We start from the raw sequence: 23948 nt of genomic DNA, 5'->3' as shown, positions 1-23948 counted from the left end.
TACCACTATCGATTCCTACAATAATGGTATTCGTTAGTGAATCTTTAATCGAAAACTAACGCTAGTATACTTACCACTACAATAGAATTATGCCAATAACGTTTCAAAATTTAATATTGATAAGTTACAAACATTTTTCTGTGAAAATTAAACTTCAATGAATCAATTTTTATATAAAAATTGAAGTGGAAATTTCCCATTATTGAAATGCTAATATTTAACATTTTAAGAGGTGTTCGAATGATTAAATATTCAAAAACTAAATCAATTTAGTTCTAAAATTTCCCAAAGTTTGCATTTTGGTTTTAATTGAAGTCAAGGACCTAAGGATAAATTTTCTTGAATTTTTGATTTGTCTGACTATTTTTCACGATTTTAGTTTCTTGAATAACCATAAAATCATAAAAAATACTATACTATTAATAAAAATTACCAAAATCCAGATTTCGATTCTAAATGTATTAAAAGACGTCTACATAAATTTTCATGGATTATCGATATGTATAAACATTTTTCATATATTTAATTCTCTAAATAGATACAAATTCATGAAAAATAGAAATCAGTTAAGAAAATACCCCAAGATTTTTATAATAATGTGATTATATATACTTAAGCTGTGAAAAATATAAAAATAGATTTCTAAACTATATAACCAAATGTTATGATTTTTATGCATTTATTCTAATAAAAATGGGGATAAATAGAAAAGTGTTTCCAAAATTACCCAAACTTTTTGTAATACTGTTAACAAATATTCTTTAGTTGGGAAAATTATCAAAATGGATTTATAAAATGATTAACATAGTTTTGTGATTTTTGTATATTTATTCTAATAAAAATTGAAATAACTAGAAAATAGTTTCCAAAATTGCCCAAACTTTTTGTAGCACTGTTATTGTACATGTAGAGGCTGTGCAATAATATAAAAGATATTTTTCAATTAGTCTTTCTATTTTTCTTTTATTTATCCTCTTAAATAATCATTAATTGGAGAATAATTATTAAATAGTTAAAGTAAATTACCAAAAAAAATTTAAAGTTCATTTACAGTGTAAATAATCTGGGAAAAATCCCAAAGGTGATTTTTATCTACTGGAATTTGATTTTGTGTATGTAAGTGTATTTAATCTTAGAAAATAAGAGAAAAATAGTATACATAAGAGAAAAATCATCAAAATTTTTATGTAGCATCCAAATGTACTACAAGGTGTTCTGGTAAAGTTTCATGAAATTTGGATGAGCAGAACTAGTTTTTCTATTTTTAGGACGGTAAATGGCTCAAAAAACACTGTTTTTACACATAAATTCGATTTTGACACCGTGTTATTTTTTGTGTCAATTTTGACACCGTGTTTTCCAATTTGTTACAATTCTGACCACTTGACCAGTTAACCAGGTTATATGCTTACTGCCATGATGACGTGTTAGTTTTGATGACGTGACATGTTGACATTATATGCTGACGTGTCAAAATTGAATTTTTTGTCACAAAAAGCACTAAGTTTTCATTTTTTTTCGATTTTGACACTAAGTTTAATTTTTTCTTTCAACTTTGACACTATGTTTTTTTGTTTCAAATCGAACATCATTTTTTCCAATTTCGTTCAATGTTGCCAATATTCTATTTGAATCCGTATAAATATTTTTATAATACATTTAAACCATATAAATATGTATTTTTTTCATTTAAAAACCATAATTTTATATAAATACATTTTTTTACACTCAAACCATATTTTTATATATAAATATGTATTAGTTATATAAAAATTGTATTTTATATTAAATATGCAACTTTAAAATGTTTATGGAGGTTTGGAGGCATGTAGTCGATCAAAACTCAGATATCAAGTTTGCAACCCATCAAATTTTTACATCTTATTAGAAGCTTATGGTTAGTTTGATTCCCATGATATAACTAATGCTTTGAATGTAAGAAAAAAAAACACTTTGTATTTAAATAAAAATTTGGTTTTTAAACGAAAAAAATATGTTTATACGGTTTAAAATGTAATAAAAAAATATATTTATACGGTTTCAAATGGAAAATAGACAAAATTGAACAAAATTTAATAAATGATGTTCGATTGGAACAAAAAAAAACATAGTGTCAAAATTGAAATAAAAAATTAAACTTAGTGTGAAAATCGAAAAAAAGTGAAAACTTAGTGTTTTTTGTGGAAAAAAATCAATTTTGACACGTCAGCATATCATGTCAGCATGCCACGTCATCAAAAACTAACACTTCATCATGCCACGTCAGCATGTAACTTGGTTAACCGGTTAAGTGGTTAGAATTGTAACAAATTGGAAAACACAGTGTCAAAATTAACACAAAAAAAACACGGTGTCAAAATCGAATTTCTGTGTAAAAAGAGTGTTTTTGTGCCATTTACCCTTTTTAGGACATTATAAATACAAAAAACGGGGAAAAATAGGAATGCATTATGAAAAATTCTGAAAATATTTTTTTGAGTCTTATACCTCTGGTAGAAACTGCGAAAATTGTTATATATCATTTTCACATTCTCTAAAGTGGCTTTATGATTTATTGGGACTAAACAAAAAGAAAATTCAAAACCATACTCAACTGTAATCAAAATCGATGAAACTTAATGAGAAGTTAATATTTAGCATAGGGGTCATCCACGAATTTACCTAGGATTTATAGACCTCAGAAAATATTTTATATGATTTATTTCCCTATTTTATTTGAATAATTATAATAATTCGAGAAAAATGAATTATTTTCTGAAAATTTGTTGAACATCTCATTCTATTGATGGGAATCTAGGAAAAATCGGATTTTGTCAGAAAATGAGTTTTAGATATTTATTTGGAAATAAATCCTTCATGAACATATTTGAAAGCTTTTAACAACATACTTTGATAATCTAGCATCTAAGCTCAACATCACATGCATGTTTGTTTGAAGACCATTCATGAGTTTGAAATGTTCAAAAATCATTTTTTTTGATAGAAAACTTTGGATGCATGTGGTGTTTTTCACCAAAAACTTGTAGAAAAATGCATTATGTTGGTTTCGACTTAGGTTTTGGTCCTTGGATTTCACCATTTACAACATCCATGTTGTTTTTGAATGAAATCCTACCACCATCATCATCAAAACCGTGAGTAGGTGTAAGTATTCATGATTTTACAATACAATGGAGTAGAAGAAAAAGAGAGTGTAAGAAAAATAACAAAACTTTGAAGGAAAAGTGAAGTAGAAATCGATTTTACCTTCAAGAACACTACAATATGATGAAGATTTCAAGTTTGAGGAGTGTTATTGGTTTGTTTTCAGGAAATTTTCGTGGGTATAAAGAGAGGAAGAGAGAAAACGGAGTGGTGAAGGTAGAGAGAAATGAGAGAGAAAGAAGTGATTATGTGTTTTGGGAAGAGGGGAGGTGTCTTGGGAAGAGGGTGGACGGTTTTGAGAGTATTATTCCCTCCTTCCCTTTTAATTTTATAAAAAAAAATTCAATTCTTTTATAAAAATATCAAACTTTTTATACAGTATACACCCTAACCAAGTTTTTGCTCATGAAACCTTGATTTTTGACTTATAAATTAAGTGTAATTGTTAATGACTTAAATTTTATTTTCTTTAAATGCATTTTCACAATTTTTATTATTGTAAGATCATATTATAAGTTTCATAACTATTTTTATAGAATTCTTGATGTTAAACTTTATAAAATTTAAGTCTTAGGGTTTTTGAGAGTTCGAAAATCTTTGGATATCAAAGTAAATAAAATATTTGAGACTTTAAATTATATTATTGTATTATAACTCTTTTATAGTTATAAGTAATGTTTGTAATTTATTTTAATCGGTTTATTGGCATTCTATGTATTGATTCCGAGATTTAAGCGAAATTGAGGAATCAAGTATACTAGTCCTAGTCTTCAACTTTGACTTAAGTTTCTATGAGACTTTGACCTAATTTCTATTACTAGGTCAAGTGCAAGATGGGTGTATATGATTCATGAAAATGTGTTCGAGTCAAAGAGTGACCCAAATATGGATAGTGTCTATAGTTAAGTAGGTGTAGAATTCATATAACCATGTGAAATCTAAGTACACTATCCTTCAATTCTAATTGTTTCCAAGTTTCTAATAGGTTATATCTTAAGTTCTAGTTACTAAGTCTAGTATGTGTCGTGCCTATATGTGCAACTAAGTTTATTCAAGTCTAGAACCGACTCGAATTTTGATGGTTGTCACAAAAGCGGACAATATCTTGACATGTTTTCCTAAGGATGTTACAAAGTTCCTTATATATAAACCTTGATACTTATGCTTATTCAATTAGTGTAATGTTGACTCTATCTATTTTTAGTCACTATATTTCTCGAAAAGTCACTAAGATATTTTTTTATGATGAAAGAATTTATAAAATGACTAGCAAGGTGCTAGAAAATTAGAACGGATCAAAAACATGTAAGGATTTTTAAACCGATATAACAAATCAAGATTGTGGACCGACATCAACTTCAAATGTAATGAAACGAATTAGAAACTCTAAAATCAATCAAATTATCATGTATAGGATTTTTCTTTGAAAATAGAAGCACTCTAAGACACCTATATAGAATAAAATGTGGCTTGTGAAACCGAATCAAAGGGTTTCTCTTTTGTATTCTAAAATTTTTTGTGTTATGTCTAAGAAATATAATTTTTTTCCAAAATGAAATATGGAGTTTAACATTCCACCAATGACCTAAAACAAACCTCATCAATTTCTAAACTACAAACGTTGTTATTAGATGATCCAATGATACTTTAACCTCGTTACAAGGAGTACACAAGGTATTATAAAAATCAACACCTTAATAAACAAAATTACCCTTGTAGGTAATCAATCTAGAAACATTGGCCAACTCAAAATGTTACATTTGATTGGAATGTAATAATTCAATTTAATCGAGACCCCACTGTTGGAGAAGGAAATGTTCTACAATGTTGAGTGATACCTAGGTAAGAATATTCCTTTTATTTTTATAAGATTATCTTCTCTCCTATAAATAAATATGGAACGACCAATTGCTTTTGGTGTACCAAAATATAGTCTTGTCTAGACAGAGAAAATGACTGGGAATCTCTCCATGTAAATATTTCTTCATAACTTATCTATGAAACATCAAATTATTCGTTTCATCATGTTAATGATTTTTATATCAGTTAAAATTTATGATCTTGGTTATTCGTCATTCTATCATATAAAAATGGATCCAACAATTGGTATCACAGATTCGCTCGTTTGTTCTACAAGGAACGATCCCAATTGGCTAAAACAATCTTGATGTTTTTTCTGCTTAAGTAAATGTTATTTTTTCACAACCTATAAATTTTTATGATGATTTTTTTTGTTTTGTTTTCTTGTGTTGATTTGATTTATTCTTAAATAACTTTTGTTGTTGTTGTTGTTCATTTATAATCTATTGTGGTTTCAAGATCATCAAGAAAAATTTTATGCTTTAGATTATATTTTGTCTTTGATATGTTTAATCTATTTTACTCCATAAACATTGTTGTTATAGAAGAGATAAAATGACTTAGGTATAATAAATAGACTTGCTTTGAAAGAGATATTGTGTAACATTCAAAATTTATGGCAATTTTTTTTTATTTTAGTTAGTTAGATAGTTTATAAATAAATAATTAAATAAATAAAATAGTTTTAATAATAAAAATTAGTCATATTTTAAGTAATGTAAAATTTAGAAGATTAAATGTTGAAATTACAACTTTTTAAAGTTAAGGACTAAAAATGTCAAAGTGATCGAACGTATGTTAGATCAAAGGAATTGACTCACTTAAATGAATCATGGACCTTTAAATTCCTGAATTGGAATGAGATGACTAAAATATACAACTCACAAAGTTAAAAACTATTAGTTGGTGAAATGAGACCATTATTATTAAATTATGAGGAATTCGGGTGGAAATCGAAAAGTATTTACATGATGCAATCATCCTCCTTATTTAAGTTAAAACAATATTTTAGAGTCCTCCTTATTTAAGTTAAAACAATATTTTAGAGCTTGTGGGAGTATGAAGATGGCGATTTCATGGTGCAATGCTTTAGAGACTTGATTTCAAGCAATCATAGATTAGTTAAATGGAGCCACATATCAATTTCATGATGAATTATAGGCTTGGGTTTTGTTTTCTAACCTTTCTCATATGGTTGATGTAACCCCCAAAATTTCACCATTTGAAACCATATAAAACTTCTATTTTCACCACTTCCAAACATTTCAAACACATCATTTCCCACAAGTACAACCATTATCGGAGTTAAAACGTTGGTGTTACAAAAAATACATAATCGTAGTATAAGAGAAGTTTTATACATATGTGGACTAAACTAGGTCTTCCAAAACTCATGTCTGCTTCTACCTTTCTAACTGATACCTAAACTTGAGTACATAGAGATGAACAAAAGAATACATAAGATCGAAGTCTTGTAAGATACATGAAATTTGTATTCGTGGCATAGCTAAATAATGTAGTATCATACATAAAATAAAATCTTTATATGTAGTTTAAGCATCACACACATTCTCACGTAAAGGCTTATCAGGGAGCGTCCTAAGAATGAAAATCCTAACACATATAAGGAAACAATACCCCTAACTAGCATATAGCTACCCACATAGCATGGCACTGGAGGAACATATTAATTTGTGTTGTTAGGGTAACTTATAATCCCTTTAATAACGTCTACCCTTTTTGGGGTCTGTGTGACATTGGCTCATCATAGAGCTGTGTACCTATGAATGCATTCATGATGTAATATATGATACTCGCTTCTTGAAGAATAATATAGCATCTAGCATAGACAAGGAAAATTAAGCCTTCTACATTTAGGTTTCTATAAAGCTTCACAAATAGTCATAGACAATTAATTTCATTAACATTGCATATAAATTGTTATACAATTGCTTCATTATATTTAAAGCATACATGAAAATGTACTCATAAAAGTTATCATGTACTCATTGTGAGTTAACAAGGATTGATTATTACTCATTTTCCTTTGCCTCAACTTTCCAAGTGAATTACACCTTCAATGCCTAACAAGCATATATATATATATATATATATATATATATATATATATATATATATATATATATATATATATATATATATATATCAAGTTACCACACGTATACCCCTTTTTAGTGTTTTATCTATTTGACTCATCATAGTTTGTTTATTTATTTATCGAAAGTGTAATCGAATGCATATCGTGCTTTATTATCTCATCATCTTACCAATGTTCCATTTGGGGTATTAGGGTTTCTTTCAAACTCTAACCTGATTTTTACACTATTAGGGCCGAACCAAGCTCGGGAATACTATTAATCACTTTTGTTATGATTCTATCACTTACGAATCATGAAATCCCATTCCTAACGTCATTTTAACTACATAGAGAAACAATTAAATTAATCGGAGTTAAGGAATCCTTACGATAGCTTGTATCCTTGCTATCACACCACAAATCTTCTTGGGTGAAATCCAAATCTTGGAAAGCTTTGGACAACTCTATGGAATCAAAAAGAATACACATGACATCCCTTAAGCTGAAACTCGATTATTTTAAGAGAAAAATTATGTTGGTTTGAACATGCCCCGTTCTACAAGAACGATTAAGAAGCTTAAATGCTTATCTTAGTAATTCGCTAAAAGTTATAATAATTGCATCACATTCTTTTGTATTTTAAAAATTTCCATGTCCTGATAAATGATGTGGTTCTAAACCCAAACATATCACTCATTTGATATATTTGGTGTTTAGGATAAGAATCTATCCACAAACCCAAGAATCCACAATTATTATCATTAAAATTTGAAGTTGTTTCCTAAATGGTTCTATTATCATTGGTATGTTTTTTTTTTGCAACTAATCCATCGTGGATGCACAAACTCAAAGAATGAGAGAATCAATGTTGGATATCTTGATTAGGGATTCAATGGAAGAATGTTAGATTTTAATTGATTTTAAACATCTAGTGCAACGTCGTGATTGTTCACCACATTTTTTATTTTCAAAACACATTTTAAGCAGAATACGTTAGCGGAAGTCTTATTTAACATTTATTAAAAGTATCTTTATACGTTAGATTATTGTAAAAAACAACCCTCATCAAAGTTAAAAGTTTTCAAAATCCATTAGTAAATGAAAACTCAAAAACATGTCCAAGATGGAATCGTCACTAAAGAAACATCTAGAACATGACTACCCAAAACCCCATCCTCACCAAGCCCATCAATCACGCTAGCTATAATAATGCAAGGTAAAAGCAACAAGAAAATAAACAAGTGTTAGCATATGCTAAGTGAGACTATCATCAGTATCTTGTTAAAGAAACATACATACCCCAAACGGGTCAATCAAACATCACACAACATGTAATCGTTTTCACACATCAGATAGCATCACATATATCACACATTCATACCACCGCATGCAATCATTATCCATCGCTAGGGTATATTAAATATTAATATTAATCTTCTCTTTATTCATCTTTCTAATTATTATTTTTATTCTCTGTTGTAATTACTTATTAATATTTAATCATCACTACCACCACTATTATGGGTCTATGTGTACGCCACTAACCCCAAAGAAAAATAAACGGTTCACTACTAATGTGATTGAATAGGCCCATTGTATTAAGTGAGGTGCGAATCTCATTTGTACCATTGTTCCCGGTGTGATGTGTTCGTTACCCCAATGATTCATATAGAAGTACATGTTGTCGTTCGAGAGTGGTACTTATCATTATCTTTCTGGCCTTAAGATACTTCCCAACCAAATGTGATGTTTGTGTTGGCTCCACTACTGAAGCTGATGGGTATTATGAAAAACATATAATCCTATGTGTGCATGCAACCCTAATTATTTTGATTTATGTTTCCTCTTATTGAAGATACAATTTGAACAACAAAATAGAAACCCTAGAACTCTAGTAAATAATCATATATATATATATATATATATATATATATATATATATATATATATATATATATAATTAGAGTTATAAGAATCATACATTGATTGTTATATGGTAGTAATAATGCAAATCCTTGTGTTTTTGAAGACTTGAGAGCAAGCGACACAAATTTCGAACCTCTAATGGTTCACTCCGAACACTAGCAATGGAAGATGATTGAGAAGGAGGAGAGAGGATGAATTTTCGACCTAACCCTCTAAGGATTCAGTTGGCCGAAAATCATAGGGTTATGCCCTATTTATAATGCAGTTAGGAAACCCTAGATAAACGCTAATCCAAGATAATCTTAAACCAGGTAGTTATCCACTTTCTTGTTTATCTACCAAAGACTATTCTAGAACCTATAGGCCATAAGAAAACTGTCTAATCTTATGGAGGGTTCTAGATTGCCTCTTGCTCAACTATTAAACAATTGCACTTTAGTCACTGCACTTTTATATATTTTCCTTTAATCCCAATAATAATTCAAATTAATTTCTGATTAAATATTAATTAAATGCTACTATTTCTAATTAATATATTATTTTCATAATTAATTAAAAAATGATTTATTTCAATTTATAAATCAAATAATAAATCAACCTCTTTCTCCAAAATCATCCTGTCTAGTTGCTAGTCTTGAGGGCAACCCAAAAGGATTGTCCTACTATCAATTTAAGTATATAACAATTATAATATGGCCTTAGACACCTAATCCAATAATCTACCACTTGTATAAGTCTAATACCTATAGTTGCTAGTATAACTTCAAAACTGATTAGCATATTATAACACTCAAAATTCGTTGTCGAACTCTAACCCAGTCAGTTATGTGTTCTAAGATAAGTGATCAAATATTCCTCCATTCTACAAGATATCATATAGACATGAGATATGGATTACGATCAATCTCATTGTCCAAGTTTTGTTTCCCGATTTCTTATTTATGATGACTAAAATCAGACTACCAATTGAACACATCAATTCAGTCTAAGCTTGGCCAAGGACTTTAGATGTCATCATCAAATCATCAAGGGGGCCAAAGATATTGCTTTTCCCGTTAGGGCAAAAGGAACGAATAAACTTTGACCTATATGCTTGCACTATTTACTCATCAAATCATGCACAACAATACATTTTATAACATTAATTTATTGATGCATTTACATGTTATCAATGCACAACTGGCTTGTAAACCACAACTTATATATCTCCGTTTCAAGAATATATGATATTATTGTCTCAAAATTATTCGTGATAAAATTCATGAAGTAGTTCTATTAGCATGGTTTTATCCAATACTTAAAATCCCTATTTTCAAAGTACTCATGAACATTGCAGCAAAACTATTATTATGTTTAATCTCTATAGACAATCTACAATCCAGTTCACAACAGTCTTAATTTGATACTAACTTCCAAAAGTACGAGTGATTGTGGAATTCAAATAATTTCATTATTCACGAAGTAAAACAAGCAAAATAACATAATAGCCTAATTAAATATGGTCTCAAAACTATTGAATATAAATAAAACCCTTATTATTTAATCACCATATTAATTAAGACATTATTCATTGTATAAAGTTTCGAGTAATCAACTAAACACTTGAATTAAACACCAGTCATGTCATGTTATAAACATTCATAATATGTTTCTCTATGGTCCTTCCTTTGCAAATAGATAGATGAGACATTTTTCCAATAATGTTCATTTCACAATTCCAAATTCTTGTTACTACTAGAATGTGTTAGAATTCAACCTTACATGCAATGATCTTCTGTGATGTCGAGGCTTCAAATTCGCAGAGACTTAGCGAATGATATTACAAAATATTCCATTGGAGCTTTGTCATTAAAAACAATTTCAAATTAATGAAGTTTCAAATTCAAGGCACAGTCCTTGAACAACTTCCGTGCAGTAAAGTTTCTGACTCACATGTAGATTTTGATCGTCAACTCCCTCTATGGAAACATTTCAATATTCCCATATGACCATCAATTTTGACAAAGAATTATTCCAATCTAAAACATGTCGATATGGTTATTCCAAACCATACCATACTTCCAAATGTCCACAAGCAACCAATCTTTTGGTGTAACCTCAGAATGTTCTTGACAGTTGTTTAAAAACTTTAGTCACATAAAGTTTTAGTCCTTTTTCCTGTCAATTCCCAAGGTATTTGGAACAATCAAAACAACTGAATGTTATAGCATATGCAATCGGTCCTATATCCGAAGCATATGAGATTCGATTAATAATGTCTTACATAATGATCTGTGTCACACCCCCAAACCAAGGATGGTGGAAACGTCTGGGGTGGAGGACTTCATGTATAGTATCACAACAATGAGTATAATAATGATCATTGTAAATATAATCGTGAAAGTTATGTGGTTTTATGAGTACATGTTTCAAAATTTATTACAATATAATGATAAAATGTTTTGTCTAACACCGCAATGTTCCATCCTCAAAAGCTGATAGTCACCTATTTTTATTGATTACTTGAGAATACAAGTAAATTTTGAAAGAGTGTCAACGATAACGTTGGTGAGTGCATAATCTTTTGTTTATAAAGTTGAAAACCATTCTTTGTAAATATAGTGTATGCACAAGAAAAATGCAATATTTTCCTTGCAATCTTAAGACCCAAAGACCGGAATGTACAATTATTTTTCCATACTTATAATAGTGTATGTAGTTTTACAATAATAAAACCCATTAGAATGTAGATATCCCCGTAAAATATGTGCGCCGTTATTTCCCTATGTGAGTTATTATAACCATACTATTGACATAGTAACATGTTACGACGTTCTTCAGGCGTCGAAATATTATGACAAAGTCACCCCAGACCTGGCGATCTAGCTGTTGCATGTAGCTAAGGTGTGGGTTGTCAATACCAATATAGATCTATATACAAGTATCACGCTCTCCCGAGACTCTGGTTATAATTACAGGATTTTAATCAGTACTCTAAGAGTACAATGAAGTAGTGCCTCACAACCGGATTTAACGAGTTTACGTGTAGTGTAATTGAAAATCCTTTTTTAGTAGGAATATAACCTTCCTTAGTAAGATCATAGAGTTGATGTAACATAAACTATACCTATTATAGCTTATCATGTATGTTTGTATTAAGTGAAAACCCTTTTGTAGTGAAAAGTGAACCTTTCATAGTGAGTTGTAGCGTAACGAAACATAAACTATACTTATTATACTTTATCCTATATGTTTGTAGTGAATAAAAACCCTTATGATGGATGAGTATTTCTATTTCATAATGTAACTTAACAGGAAACACAAGTCAATATGTAGTCATCATTGATAAACACTTTGCTTAAAAAATTACAAAGTGTTAGTAAACTTGTAAACTGTTTTTAACTAGTATTAACTTTTCTGTTGTTGTTTTTGTAAAAATCATCAGGAGTTGAAATCTGAATCTATAAACTCTAGAAGTTCAGAAAATATGTCTAGTATGCTCACAATTTTTATTATGATTTTTAACGGTCTCTAACCAGTGTGAAAAGGGCCATCTTCACTGACTAGTCTGAAATCATTTCTGAAGTGATAGGCAGTTTTGTAAAAATGACCATAAATTGTAGAAAATTTGTATGAACATGTGCAAGTAGTCATTTGAAATCGATAAACCTGAACTATTTTCATATTGAAGAGTTTTGAAAAGTATTGAGTTTAAGGTGGTCAAAACAGTTCGTGATTGGGCCATAACTTTCTGTTGAAAACTATTATTTGAGTTTGAGCATGTTTTGGTGTTGTAACTTGTATTCTCCCCCATAAAACTAGTACAAAATGTGAAACGATTGGGTATGAACTCACCTTGAGTGATTCCCTTAGATGGATGGTTAAAGAAATAGGGTTTCCAAGTCAAGAACACTTGGAGAAAGCTTAAGGATTTGAAGGTCCTAAGAACAAATATGACGATATTTGTGTAAGAAATCCATGATTCGAGTGAAGTAATGTAGAATATTTAAGAGTAATAATGAAGAACTTACCAAGAGTGAGGGAAGAACTCATGACTTGCGGGGAGTTCTGAGTTATAGAGAAAAGAAAAGAGAAAGAGAAAGAGAGAGAGAGAGAGAGAGAGAGAGAGTTTTTGATTTTAGATGTTGTCACACCCCAAAACCGAGAACGGCGGAATACGTTCTGGGGTGGAGGACGTCATGTACAATATCATAACAATGCGTAATAGTAAAAACAAGCAACAACATCAATTGCATTAATATAATAATTGTAATACAAGCGTGTTCTGTACAGTTTGTTAGACACCAAAAGTGTAATCAAAATAAAGATGAGTCTTGTATGTGCTCCATCTTCTCAAAAGCTGCATCCGTACCTGTCTATTGATGACCTGAGAATACAAGTTATTTTGAAAACGAGTATCAGCTTAAAGCTGGTGAGTTCATAAGTATTTAGTGTCATTGCTTGTATAAAGGTATTTTCAATCATGTAATATAATAGCTGTTATCAAGGTTTGATAATAGTATGATCCCTAGAAAATCCTATATTTTCCTGCCAAAGTAGTCTTCTACCTAGAGTCGGTTATTTGTATGTTTAATCCATTGAAAATGTAAAAGTTTTCCCAGCGAAACTATCAGTGTGAAAAAATAGTTTTTTAATTTCATTCATATAAAGTAATTGGAAAAATAGTGTTTTACCCTAGTGGTGACACTTCCGGTTGAATGTAATAAAGATATGAACTCCAGGTAGTATTAAATGTACAATACACCTCGGGGAGTTTGTTTTACCTTTAATTCTTAATGTGTTAGTTAAAGGATCGAATGTGACAATTCACACGTAGTATGGTGACATTTTGACACCCCTAGGCCTAGACGGCTCGGACTGTAGCTAGCAGTTGGGATGTACTTCTTGGTATAATGTATTGAGTGTTCTCTTGTATAGTATATAGTATTCTCTTCATATAGTATTTAGCATGTATAGAACTGTACTAACTGTAGTAAGTGTCATGGTAATAATAGTAATGAGCGGTAATCCTTATCTATATCTATTATAGTTAAATAGGAATGTTAGCTGCATGCCTTTGATACACACATGTATTGAAATGAAGTGAAGACTTTTATATCCAACACAAATATATATAATATATAACTAAGAATTCAACGACAGTCGGACAGATAACAGAATACTCCAAGTCCACAATGAAACAACAACAGGAAGTAAGGTGAGCTATCAGTTCTAAGTCCTTCAATTCTTACTTATATAAATATATTAGTGTAGATATGATTTGAGAAAAAAAGAAGTTTAAAAGAGTTGGAAATAGTTTTATAACAATTTAACATGAAAATGAGTTTGATAAACATTTAAAACAATTTTGTTGACAAAGCAGCTAAAAGTATAGAAAATCCTTTTGGTTACAAGTTATAAAATCACATGTGATTGATACTATAACTTGTTTGATTCAACTTGTTTCCTCCCCCCCCCCCCATAAAAGCATTTAAAAACATTTAAAAGGTTAATTAAGGGGTATGAACTCACATGTAGTGAGTGGATTTTATGGAAGTGCCAAATAGGATGCTAGGTGTCAAGTGAGGACTTGAACACACACCCGGATCCTATGTAACATGTAGTGATACATAATTGTATTCAATTAGTTATTTAATCACTAATTTAGTAAGTGAAGACACTCTAATGCATGAAAACACTTTGTTTAAATTTCTAGGAGTGCTACGGGGTGCATCTAAGGAGTGTATGGTCTCAGTATGGAGTTTACTCCTCAAATGGGTCACCCTATATGTGTTTATGGTTGAGGGACCATTTCCCCCATGAGTTTAGGCTGTAAAATCATGGGAATGGTGTTTTTGAGTGCATCAAGGTCTCATGCTTCACAAAGGAGTGTCCTACGGTTGAATCAAAGGCTTAAGAAGTGGTTAGGGCTCGAAATGGCACACTTTATGAAGTTTACGGTCCTTGGACCACCTTTGAGAGTTTATGACCATAAACCCATGAGTTTATGGCCGTAAACTCATGGTTACTCCAACCATTTCGTGTTTTGGTTTTCTAGTTCATGCATGCAAGGTTTCTAGCCTCTTGTTTATGTATTAAGGGGGTGTTAGGGCATGAAAACACCCTTTGGGGGTGTTTACAGTTTTGGGAGATCCCCAAACCGTAAAACCATGTTCCTGGGGGTTTTTGGTGTTCAATCCATGGATTTGCAAGCATACTAAGCTAATAACTAGTTAAGAAGAGTATACTTACTTATAGGAAGCTTGTAGGAGTGTTTAGGACCCAAGAACCCCGGTGTGTGTTCTTGGTGTTCTTGAAGAACCCTTGAAGATCTTAGAAAAACCAAGAATCCATGGATGAAAAGATGTATAAACACTAGATTAAGTGTTGTATGAATCAATCTAGGAAGGAAGACTTACGTTTTTGGGGGATTTTGATGAAATGTGTGATGATTGTTGAGAGAAAACTTGGTGTTCTTGAGGTTGGAAGTGGGAAAAAGGGTTGGAAATGATCAAGGCTCACCTTTATAGGTGAGAGTTCACGGCGTAAGTGAGTTTACGGCAGTAAACTCCATGTTTACGGCCGTAAACTCCATCTCATGGAATTTAAGGCATGATTTTGGTGTTGGGGCTTTAGCAGTTGCTTTCTAACACTTGTTCCTTAAGTTTACTAGGCTCGGAATACTCAAACAGACTTTAAAATTGTGCTAAATGATAGCCGAAATGAATTTCACTTTTAATGAAGCATTAGACTGTAGAAATTAGACATAAGAAAAATTCGGGTTGTCACAGATGTGGCAAATGAACCTTTTGGGAAATGTGGAGAATATAGTGTTTTATGTGGATTTGGTTTAAGAAAATCTAGTGGAGTGTTGGGAAGAGTAGAAAAGGACAATGATTTAACTAGGTAGAGTGTGAATAGTGACATAAAGTGGGTATGGGGATGACTTGGTGTCATAACTTCTTGGAAAAGTCAACAAACCCATAGACCGTATCTTGTATAAAAGATATGATCTATAATAAGAATTTCCTGAAAAATAAGAATAAAATATGTGTTTATGGGGTCTAATATGTCAAAATACGAGTTTGGGTGAAAATCCCCAGTCAAAATCATCAAAAACGGGCTTAAAACGTGAAATTGGTCAAAAACCGGGAAAAAGGAGCGAATCTGCGAGTGTGAGAGGGTTGGTCGCGAAGGGAAGGTTTGCAGCGAGAGTTGCTGAAGCGAGAGTGAGTTCGTGCTAGGGGTCAACTCCTAAGAGAAGTCGAGGTTCATTCCAAGAGCAAAGGTCCGAAGCGAACCTTGTCGTTGGGAGCAAACATCATCGGTTTTTGCCAAGCGAAAGTGTCCGACGCAAGTGGAGGCTTCGTTCCGAGGGCTAGTGATGAATCTTCCCGGCTAGGCACGAAGGTCCCCTCAGAAGCGAAAGTGGGGTTCGCATCAGAAGGGCTCGCCTCAGGAGGGTTCGCTTCTTGAGAGGGTCTCACTCCTATTGTGCTGTTTATCGTATTTTCTTCCGGTTTCTAGGGATTTTAAACTAATTGAAGCGTCAGGATGGCCCAGGTGTTTATCAAAAAGTAGAGAAAGAGAGAGAGAGAGAGAGAGAGAGAGAGAGAGAGAGAGATAGAGAGAGAGAGAGAGAGATTTGGAAGAGATTTGGGAGTGAGAGAGAGAGAGAGAGAGATAGAGTGAGAGAGATTGAGACAGACTTGGTTGGTGGCCTTTATTAGTGTTTGGCTTCGTAATGCAAGGTTTGTAAGTCCCATTATGCCTTGTTATGAGTGTTTTACACCCCCGAACGGTGCTTAACAGTGTTTTATGAAGTCGTTACATTACTCACCCTGGTCAGAGTTTAGAACTTCCGAACATTTGAAACTTCTGAGTGATACTTTGTATTATGATAGAAAGGTGTACATTAGAATAGATAGAATATACCCTATCATGCAAGCACAAATTGAGTTTATCGGTTTGACCCGTTGACTTTGTTGACTTTGACTTGACCAGAATTTGACGGTTGTCACATCATCCCCCCGTTAGAAGGAATTTCATCCCGAAATTCGCGTTTTGACTGGAACTTCAAGGGTTGGGGAAGAGATGCGGGTATTTTTGTTTCATCTGGTCTTCACGTTCCCAGGTGAACTAGGGTCCTCGCTTAGCGTTCCATCAGACCTTCATATTGGGAATGCGACTTTGTTTTGTTCTTTTGACCTCCTGGTCCATAATTTCTACCGGTTCTTCCACGAAGTGGAGAATCCTGTTGATTTCAATCTCGTCAAGAGGGATGACAAGTGTCTCATCGGACAAGCACTTCTTCAAGTTGGACACATGGAAGGTATGATGTACATTTTTGAGTTCTTGCGGTAACCGAAGCTTGTATGTTATCGGGCCAATCCTAGCGAGGATCTTGAATGGCCCGATATACCTCAGATTTAGCTTCCCTCGCTTTCCAAAACGTATCAAGCCTTTCTAGTGTGAGGCCTTTAACAGCACCTAATCTCCAACCTGGAATTCCAAAGGCTTTCGTCTGTTATCCGCATAACTCTTCTGTCTGTCTTTAGAAGCCTTTAATCGTTCTATGATTTGGACTATCTTCTTTGTAGTTTCTCTTATGATCTCTGGGCCAGTAAGAGTGTTGTTAGGGACTTGTCCCTTAGCTAGTTACGTGTCACCCACTTCAGCCCAACACAACGGTGATCTGCACTTGCGACCATAGAGGGCTTCGAATGGGACAACCTTGATGCTAGTGTGATAACTGTTATTGTATGAGAATTCGATATGTGGTAAATGGGTATCCCAAGCTTTACCAAAGTCTATCACACATGCCCTTAGCATGTCTTCTAGCATTTGTATAGTTCTCTCACTTTGACCATCGGTTTGTGGGTGATAGGCTGTACTCATGTCCAACCTAGTTCCCAAGGATTTCTAGAGTGACTACCAGAACCGCAAGGTAAATTGACTGTCCCTGTCGGAGATGATGAATTTTAGTACTCCATGTAGCCACACGATTTCATTAATGTACGTCTTGGTCAGCTTTTCTATTTTATCAGTTTCTTTTATTGGTAAGAAGTGTGTGGATTTGGTTAGCCTGTCATTGATCACCAAGATGGTATCGAGACCACCCGTTGTCGTGGGCAGATTGGTTATGAAATCCATTATGATCCGCTCCCACTTCCACTCCGATATTTCCGATTGTTGTAACATACCCAAGGGCTTTTGGTATTCAACCTTGAACTTGGCACAAGTCAGGAACTTGCTCATGAAGGTAGCAATTTCGGCTTTCATGTTCGGCCACCAATAAAGTTTCTTGAGATCCAGATACATCTTGTCTGAACTGGGATAAACGGAGTATCGAGTTTTGTGTGCTTCGCTCATGACGACGCTCCTGAATCCACCAAACTTGGGTGTCCAGATCCGATTCATGAGATAGCGTGTCTTGTGACCCTTGATTTCTAGGTTCTTGTCCATCCCTCTTAAAGCTTCATCTGTCACATTCTCTGGTTTCATGGGTTCCAGCTGAGCCTCTTAGATTTGTGTAGAAAGGTGTGAGCGGATTGACATGGTTAGCGACCTTACCCGGCGGCCCGAGTATACCTTTCGGCTGAGAGCGTCTGCTACTACGTTGGCTTTTCCTGGGTGATAATGAATTTTGCATTCGTAATCGTTCAGTAGTTCCACCCATCGCCTCTGCCTCAAGTTGAGTTCCTTTTGATTGAGGATGTGCTGAAGGCTTTTATGATCGATGAAGATAGTACACTTTGTCCCGTACAGGTAGTGCCTCCAGATCTTTAGAGCGAATACTACTACCCCAAGTTCGATGTCGTGTGTGGCATAATTGACCTCGTGTGTTTTTAGCTATCTCAAGGTGTAAGCAATGACCTTTCCTCATTTCATCAACACACACCCAAGTCCTTCGTTTAATGCATCATAGAAGACTACCAAGTCTTCGGTTCCTTCTGGTAGGGATAAAATCGGAGCGCTATACAGAGCCTGTTTTAGCGTTTGGGACGCAAATTCTAGCTTTTTCTCCCCAGTCAAAGGTTACACCCTTTTGACCCAGGGGGGTATGTTTTTTAGCGATGTTGGAGAAGTTTTGGATGAACCTCCTATAGTAGCCGGCAAGGCCTAAAAACTGACAGATTTCTGTAGGTGTCCTTGGTGCCGACCAGTATTCGATCGCATTGACTTTGGAAGGATCCACGTGTATCCCTTCCTTGCTAACTACTTGACCAAGTAAGCCCACTTCTCAGATCCAAATTTTTCACTTTGAGAATTTTGCATACAACTTCTCCACCCTTAGTGTCTCTAATACTTGTTGCAGATGTTGGTCGTGTTCTTCCTCACTCCTAGAGTAGACCAATATGTCGTTTATAAAGACAATTACGAACTTGTCTAAGTAGGGCCGACACACCCTGTTCATTAGATCCATGAACACAGCGGGTGCATTTGTTAATTAGAAGGGCATCGCTACAAAATCATAGTGACTATACCAGGTTCGAAACACCATTTTATGAACATCCTCCTCTTGGACCCGTGGTTGATAGTATTTTGACCTCATATGGATTTTTGAGAAGTAAATTGCTCCTTGGAGTTAGTCAAATAGGTCATCGATTCGGGGGTAGAGGGTATCGGGTTTTGATGGTAAGCTTATTCAGTTCGCGATAGTCGATGCACTTGCGGAACGATCCATCCTTCTTCTTCACAAACAAGATTGGTGCTCCTTAAGGAGAGAAGATCTATCTAATGAACCCTTTGCTTAGCAGTTGGTTTAGTTGACTGGATAATTCTTGCATCTCGGCTGGCGCTAGGTTGTATGACGCTTTGGCTACGGGTTAGAGCTGGGGATTAGATCGATTCGGAAAACGACCCGTCGTGCGGGTGGGACTCCGGGAAGGTCCTCTAGAAATATGTCAGGGAAATTGCAGACTTTCGGAATGTCCTTGATGACTTTCACCTCTTGCTTCTTAACCACTACGTGGACTAAGAAGGCGTGGTATTCCTTACGGAGATACTTTTGCGCTTTGACGCAAGAGATGATTTGTAGGTTCGCACTAAGTTTTTCGCCGTAGACGACAAGAGTTTCACCACTTGGAAGATTAAGGTTAACAACCCTTTCGTAGCACAGAATGTCAGCACGATTAGAACTTAACCATTCCATGCAAATGATGATGTCAAAGCTTTTTATTGAAACAGGTAATAGATCGATTTTGAATGAGTGGTTGTCTAGAGTGAGGGTACTCTCTGAGTATATGTCATTAGTGCTCTCTGTCTTTCCATTTTCCATTTCTATGACGTATGTATCTTTTAGTGATTGGGGATTCTGTTTTAATAATTGTTTGAATTTGTGGCTAACAAAACTCCTCTCTGCTCCACTATCGAATAATATGCATGTATATGAGTTATTGAGGAGAAACATACCAGTAACCACCATGGGATCTTCCATTTCTTCTCCTTGCCCCAAGGCCAAGACTATCCTGACACCACTGGCGTTTGTGTTTCTAGCTTTTGGGCAATCGCTTTTTTCGTGCCCGGTTTCCCCACAGTCGTAGCAGGCTCGGCTTGCTCCGGCGTTGGCGGCCGGATTAGCTTGTTGAGTAGACGCCCTACAGAAACGGGCATTATGCCCTTTCTAGTTGTAATTGTTGTAGTGCATCTCGCGACAAGGGCCATTGTGATGAAAGTTACACTTGTTACATTTAGGGAGGTTTCCAGTGTATTACCTCAGGGGTGTCAGAGCGCAGTCATAATGGCAGTGCGAACTGGCAGTACTTGTTGTTTCTTGGCAAAATCCTAGGCCAGTTGGTTTTTCTTGTTGTTCCAGAATTTCCTTTTGTTGTTTTGCTCCTTTTGCTTGCTCAGAGGTGGTCACCACAGTGATATGGCTGGCCCTGTGGTCGAGGAGTTGTTGTGCCAATTGTTTGGAACTGTCGAACATAGTTGGTTTTGAAGCCTACACATTTCCTTGAATCTAGGGTGTTAATCCCTAGATGTATTTTTCCACCTTTTTACTTTCTGGGGTGACCATCTCGGGACATAGTATGGCTAGATCATTGAATCTGGCTATGTAAGATGCCATGTTAGAGCCCATCATTTTGAGGCCCCAAAGTTCTTGTTCCAATTTCTGAACTTCGCCCCTCGGGCAATATTCTGCTAGCATTAGGGTCTTCAAATCATCCTAGCTCATTACATTCACCACTGGGAGAGTCAAGGACTTCACATAACTGTTCCACCAGGTAAGGGCTCGGTCAGTGAAAGTGCAAGCTACAAATTTGACTTTGCCCATTCAAGACATGCACAAATCTCGAAGACTGATTCAGTCTTCTCAAACCATTGCATAAGGGCGATGACACCCCTGCTTCCATTGAAGGATTTGGGCTTTCTATTTGTAAAATCTTTGTAGGAACATTCCTTTGAACGTCGCTGACTCTCTCCCTTGTTAGAGGATGTAGCACCATTTCCCGATCCACCAGCGCCATTTATACAAATTTGTGACATTGCAGCTGCCACGACTGCTGTTACGACAGCTTGGAACATGGCAGGGTCAAACTGTGGAGGTGGTGGTGGAGATGGTGGAGGAGGTGGTGGTACGTTGTGGGAAGGCTTGGGATTTTTTCGTTGTGGCATAATTCTGCCATAAATTTGAAAAGTTGGTAAGCTTTAATAGTAGTGGTAAGTTGGTTATTATTGAAATAAATTTGTCTGTGTTATGTTCTGACTTTTAAAGCATTTGCAAGCAATTTCATATTGGAAAATTCATATGTTTTGAGCTATGAATTTAATAGTGGTGTCTTAGTGAAATCTTGTGACTTGATCCATGCTAGGTCCTTCTACAACCACTTAGTGTATGCTTGTTATGTGTAATTAAGATCGAATAGATTGTTGATTCTAACGGGTCTTCCCTAAGCCCACAACCAAATAAGGAACAAGACCTAAGGCGGAACCACTATTTCTAAACTGATAGGATCTTAATTATATACAACCTTATTGCCTACACCAAGTAGTTGTAGACTCACCATAAGCAACGACATATACTGTTATGAATTTAGTGATAACACTCCCAATGAAAGGAAAAGTTTTGACAACATTACGCTCTTTTTATTACTGTAACCACATAATCACAAGATTGAACATACACACAGAGAAGAGTAGAACAGACGCATACTCGTAAGCCTAATCTATAAAGATTTGTGATTAGTGTGGACCCTACTCATGGCGACCAGTCCCCTGTGGTCCATGAGACGAAGTCGAGGCGCCCTATAGTTCTGCTAACCGACACTCAGCTATGGTCACTCTCTCTTCGAGAGCCATGTGCCTTTCTTGATACTCCCTTACCTCCACCCGTGCGGTTGCAAGGTCCTCAATAAGTCGGTCCCTGGGATAGTGGTCTCTTTCCAAGTTTCCGGTGTGTGCATTGGTGACTTCAGCAATGATACTCAACTCCCGAACTTCTGAATGTTTAGAACTTCTGAACATTTGAAACTTCTGAGTGATAGTTTGTATTATGACAGAAAGTTGTACATTAGAATACATAGAATATACCCTATCATACAAGCACAAATTGAGTTTATCGGTTTGACCCATTGACTTTGTTGACTTTGACTTGATCAGAATTTGACGGTTGTCGCAACCTGATATCTGATCGGTCTCTTTCTAAAATATTTCCATAAATCGAATTTCCTATGTTGAATCATTTCAACACGATATTCATATATGTCCATGACTAAGTTCTATTAAAATATGCAATCTAAACCTTTTAGATTCGAAAACAAGTACAAGTGCCCTCTCCCTTAAGCCTTTCTATAGCGAAACAATTTCCAAACTTTGCAACTGGAAAATTTGTAAACTTTCTTTCCTACAAATAGTATTGCCAACTTGCAACACTTAGCATAACAATTATGCTCCCCTAGCATAACAATTATGGTCCTAATAGCACAAAAATTATGTCCCCACTAGCTTTGACATGTACCCAGAAATCAGTTGGACTTCTTGAAATCAATATTCTTGACTTTCTTACTAAAGTGCAAATTTTTGATACGTGATGCTTCGATAAGTCTTCAACTAGACTTATTAAGCTTTTTACACCTTTCACTAGATAGTATATATATATATATATATATATATATATATATATATATATATATATATATATATGTGTGTGTGTGTGTGTATGTGTGTGTGTGTTTGTGTGTTTGTTTGTGTGTGTGTGTGTTTTAAACCTTTTTAGAACTTATAACAATATGTCCTGAAGGTTCAAATAATTCTTTGCCATTTCTCACAATTCGAAATATGAAAAGGGATGTCGTAATCATATTGAGAATTTGAGAACACAATTAACAGAACCACTAGCCATAATGATATTTTTTTAGATTTTAAAATCTACTAGCGAAAGTGTTTCCTCATAATCATTTTCATTAATTAGAGAGAAAACCTTTTGCCACCTAGACTTTATGGTGTACTTGTTCCCATCCATATGAATTTATCAATTTTCAACTACAATCACAAGATAAGGTTTAGGACAAAACCAATTTCCAATTTAGATTTCATGGACTAAACTTTGCTTATTATTAATTTCCTATCATCTTGTAGCACAAGGGCCTGCCAGTGCTTACTTGTTGTTAAGCAACTCACCCATATTGATGAATGTACTTTCACTAACCAACATGATTTTCCTTGGCAGTCTAATGAGAACCATATAACTCATCAGTATTGCCAACTCAACTGGAAGGTGCAAAGAAACAAGAATGTGTCAACTCAACACGATAGGTTATCAAGATCATTAAGACTCCTACTGACTTCTTAACATATAAGTTTCTCTATTGAGGAACATTCCTTGACAAGCAAAACAAATATTCAAAAGTTAGTGTTCTAGTGATAACTAAAAGGTTTTTTCTTGTTTGATTCCTGAAACTTTTCAAGATCATTAAGACTCTTACTGACTTCTTAA

At 34.2% G+C, this 23948-nt stretch overlaps 1 protein-coding gene across 1 annotated transcript; it reads right to left on the bottom strand.

Annotated features, from left to right (window-relative positions):
* Positions 1-19829: 19829 nt before the first annotated feature.
* Positions 19830-20939, bottom strand: LOC111893530 (uncharacterized). The gene is made up of 3 exons (XM_023889609.1): positions 20725-20939; positions 20423-20607; positions 19830-20305 (listed from the first exon to the last, which is right to left on the bottom strand). Exons 1-3 carry the CDS (start codon positions 20937-20939, stop codon positions 19830-19832), a joined length of 876 nt encoding a protein of 291 aa, XP_023745377.1.
* Positions 20940-23948: the final 3009 nt, after the last annotated feature.

This window comes from Lactuca sativa, chromosome 1 (genome assembly GCF_002870075.4).
Source record: "Lactuca sativa cultivar Salinas chromosome 1, Lsat_Salinas_v11, whole genome shotgun sequence".
NCBI classification, from domain to species: domain Eukaryota; kingdom Viridiplantae; phylum Streptophyta; class Magnoliopsida; order Asterales; family Asteraceae; genus Lactuca; species Lactuca sativa.
The sequence above is the reverse complement of the archived record's forward strand: the minus strand, read 5'-3'. Positions and strand labels throughout refer to the sequence as shown.